The 2,417-nt window shown below is 29.0% G+C and overlaps 1 protein-coding gene across 1 annotated transcript; it reads left to right on the top strand.

Moving 5' to 3' along the window:
• Positions 1-138: 138 nt before the first annotated feature.
• Positions 139-2,111, top strand: LOC105625310 (zinc finger protein 572-like; the record flags this gene model as incomplete). Its single annotated transcript, XM_012206647.1, has 2 exons — positions 139-399; positions 1,942-2,111. Coding segments are annotated over 2 exons (431 nt in total), but the record flags the coding sequence as incomplete, so codon positions are not given.
• Between the last annotated feature and the right edge of the window lie 306 nt (positions 2,112-2,417).

Here is a 2,417-nt window from a genome sequence, read left to right as displayed (position 1 = left end):
GTACGTCTCTCTCTCTCTCTCTCTCTCTCCTCCTCTCTCTCTCTCTCTCTCTCTCCCTCTCTCTTTCTCTCTTTCTCTCGCTCTCTTCTCAAATTGAGAATGAAATCAATAGAAAGTTTTTACTTGAATTATTTTTAGAATCCCCGCTGGATCTTTCGATGACATTACTCGCTCATCATTCTTTGCCAGCGATATCACATTCTTATTATGAGTTGGATGAATACGAATCAACGTCTGAGGAATCCACATCATCAACGCTGTCGTTGGCCGGTGATCATCTCGATTGCAGTATCCTGACAACGATTAAGAGAGGAGAGAGGGTTTTATTACCTTGTGAAGTCTGTGGCAAGTCCTTCGACCGGCCATCTCTTCTAAAACGACATATGAGAACGCATACAGGTATGAAACAGAACCCTAAAGATTATCCGGATATTGAGATTCTCTCATTTGTATTTATTTTATATCAATTTATATTATATTTATATTATATATCAGCCTATTAATACTTGGTTTTACACGCGTAGAGTTAATTAAAACTTTGTTCTCCAGAGCTGAGCATGTTTTTGAAATACTTTTATTTGAAAAACACAATTGCATTTTGTGTTATGTATTTCAGCGGAACACATGAAAGTATTTTACATTTTGTATTTCGATCAGAATAGCACATAAAAATATTTTGAATTTCATTAATTTCAAAGCAAAAGATTAAAAGTATATTTTGTATTTCAAATACTAAGATTGACAATCAATGTGAATTACAAAATACTAAATACTTTTATGTGATCCGCTGAAATACGAAATATAAAATACAATTGTATTCCAAATACGACTGTGTTTAAAATAAAAGTATTGCAAATACGTGCCCAGCTTTGGTGATCTTCTAATATCTTAAAATTATTATTGTTAGATTCAGTAATTTTGGACAATTAAAAGTTATTTAAATTTATAAGCAGTTTAATTTTATTTTCATTATTAATTCAAAAATAGCAAAATTCAATTTTTCTTATATTGAAAAAGATAATCCATTATTTTCAGGATATTCAAGATTATACATATAAATATGTTCTTTCTGCGAAAATAAATATGTTAAACAAGGACTCTCTCTTTCTCTCTCTCTCTCTCTAAAATAACAAAAACAAAATTAATCTGTCTAATGAGAATCAGTGCGAGAGGAAGTGCGTAATAAAATTTTAATAAATAAATTTATTACTCTATTTGTGTGTTGATGTCTTCTTTATTTAAAATCTTGAACGTTTCTCTTTGGAATCTTCAGCAATTTCATTCTTAATCCATATTAGATTTCGCGAACGTCAAATATATGAATTAAACAGATTACACTACAGTTTTGACAATTTGTAAGTGACTCTACCTTGATCATTTGCGAAATTTAATATGGATTAAGAATATTGCTGAAGAATATTGATGAAGATTCCAAAGAGAATCGAAACATTCAATGATTTCTCAAGATTTTAAATAAAGAAGACATCAACACATCAAGTGGAATTACAAATTTATTTGTTGAAATTTTATTGCGCACTTCCTCTCGCACTGATTAATTTCTCATTAACTCAAATTAATTTTGTTTTTGTTACTTTTTGCGAAATTCAATTCAAATCTGTTCCATTTTAATGATTTAAATATACTGGATTAATGTATTTAGATAATCAAACAAAAAATGCAAAAAATTTATGTACAACTAGATATGATATAAATTCCAAATAATATTTTTATCAAATTAAATAAATTTTAAATGTCGCATAATTTGTGGTGCGACTTCCGACAACGTCTATTGTAAAATCCTGACCATTTTTGGCTTAATGATTTTGGCGAAATAAATTATATACGTTTAAAGAAAAGAATCATTATTCATATTTAATTCAAGTCAGAAATTATAAGTGTGAAAAATTAATGCGACATTTCATGAATGATATTAAATCATAGGGGAAAAACCGCATGTCTGCATGGTGTGCAACAAGGGTTTTTCAACATCGAGCTCGTTAAACACGCATAAGCGTATTCATAGCGGTGAAAAGCCTCATCAGTGTCTTGTTTGCGGAAAGAAATTTACAGCCTCATCGAATCTATACTATCATAGGATGACTCATATCAAGGTAAGTGGGCAAATATTTATTAGGGTAAAGTGAAGCTGTGACATTTTCTATTATTTTGCATCTTTACACAATTATGACAGCATAATGAGACTTACTTTAAAATGTTGCATGTCCAGCTGATTCAAACAATAATTAAATACTTATAAATCCTTCATATATTTCATAAATAAGAAAAAAGTTTTGTTGATTACAAAGAGGTTCAATAGACTCACTTATGAAACATGTTTAAGTAACTAAAAAGTAAGTTGAAAGAGATGAAGATAATTGTTTAATAAAATTATATATTATTAAAAAATAAAATGATTA

The sequence above is a fragment of the Atta cephalotes genome (assembly GCF_000143395.1).
Source record: "Atta cephalotes unplaced genomic scaffold scaffold00820, whole genome shotgun sequence".
NCBI lineage: Eukaryota > Metazoa > Arthropoda > Insecta > Hymenoptera > Formicidae > Atta > Atta cephalotes.
Note: the sequence above shows the minus strand (reverse complement) of the source record. Positions and strands in the feature narration are given on the sequence as shown.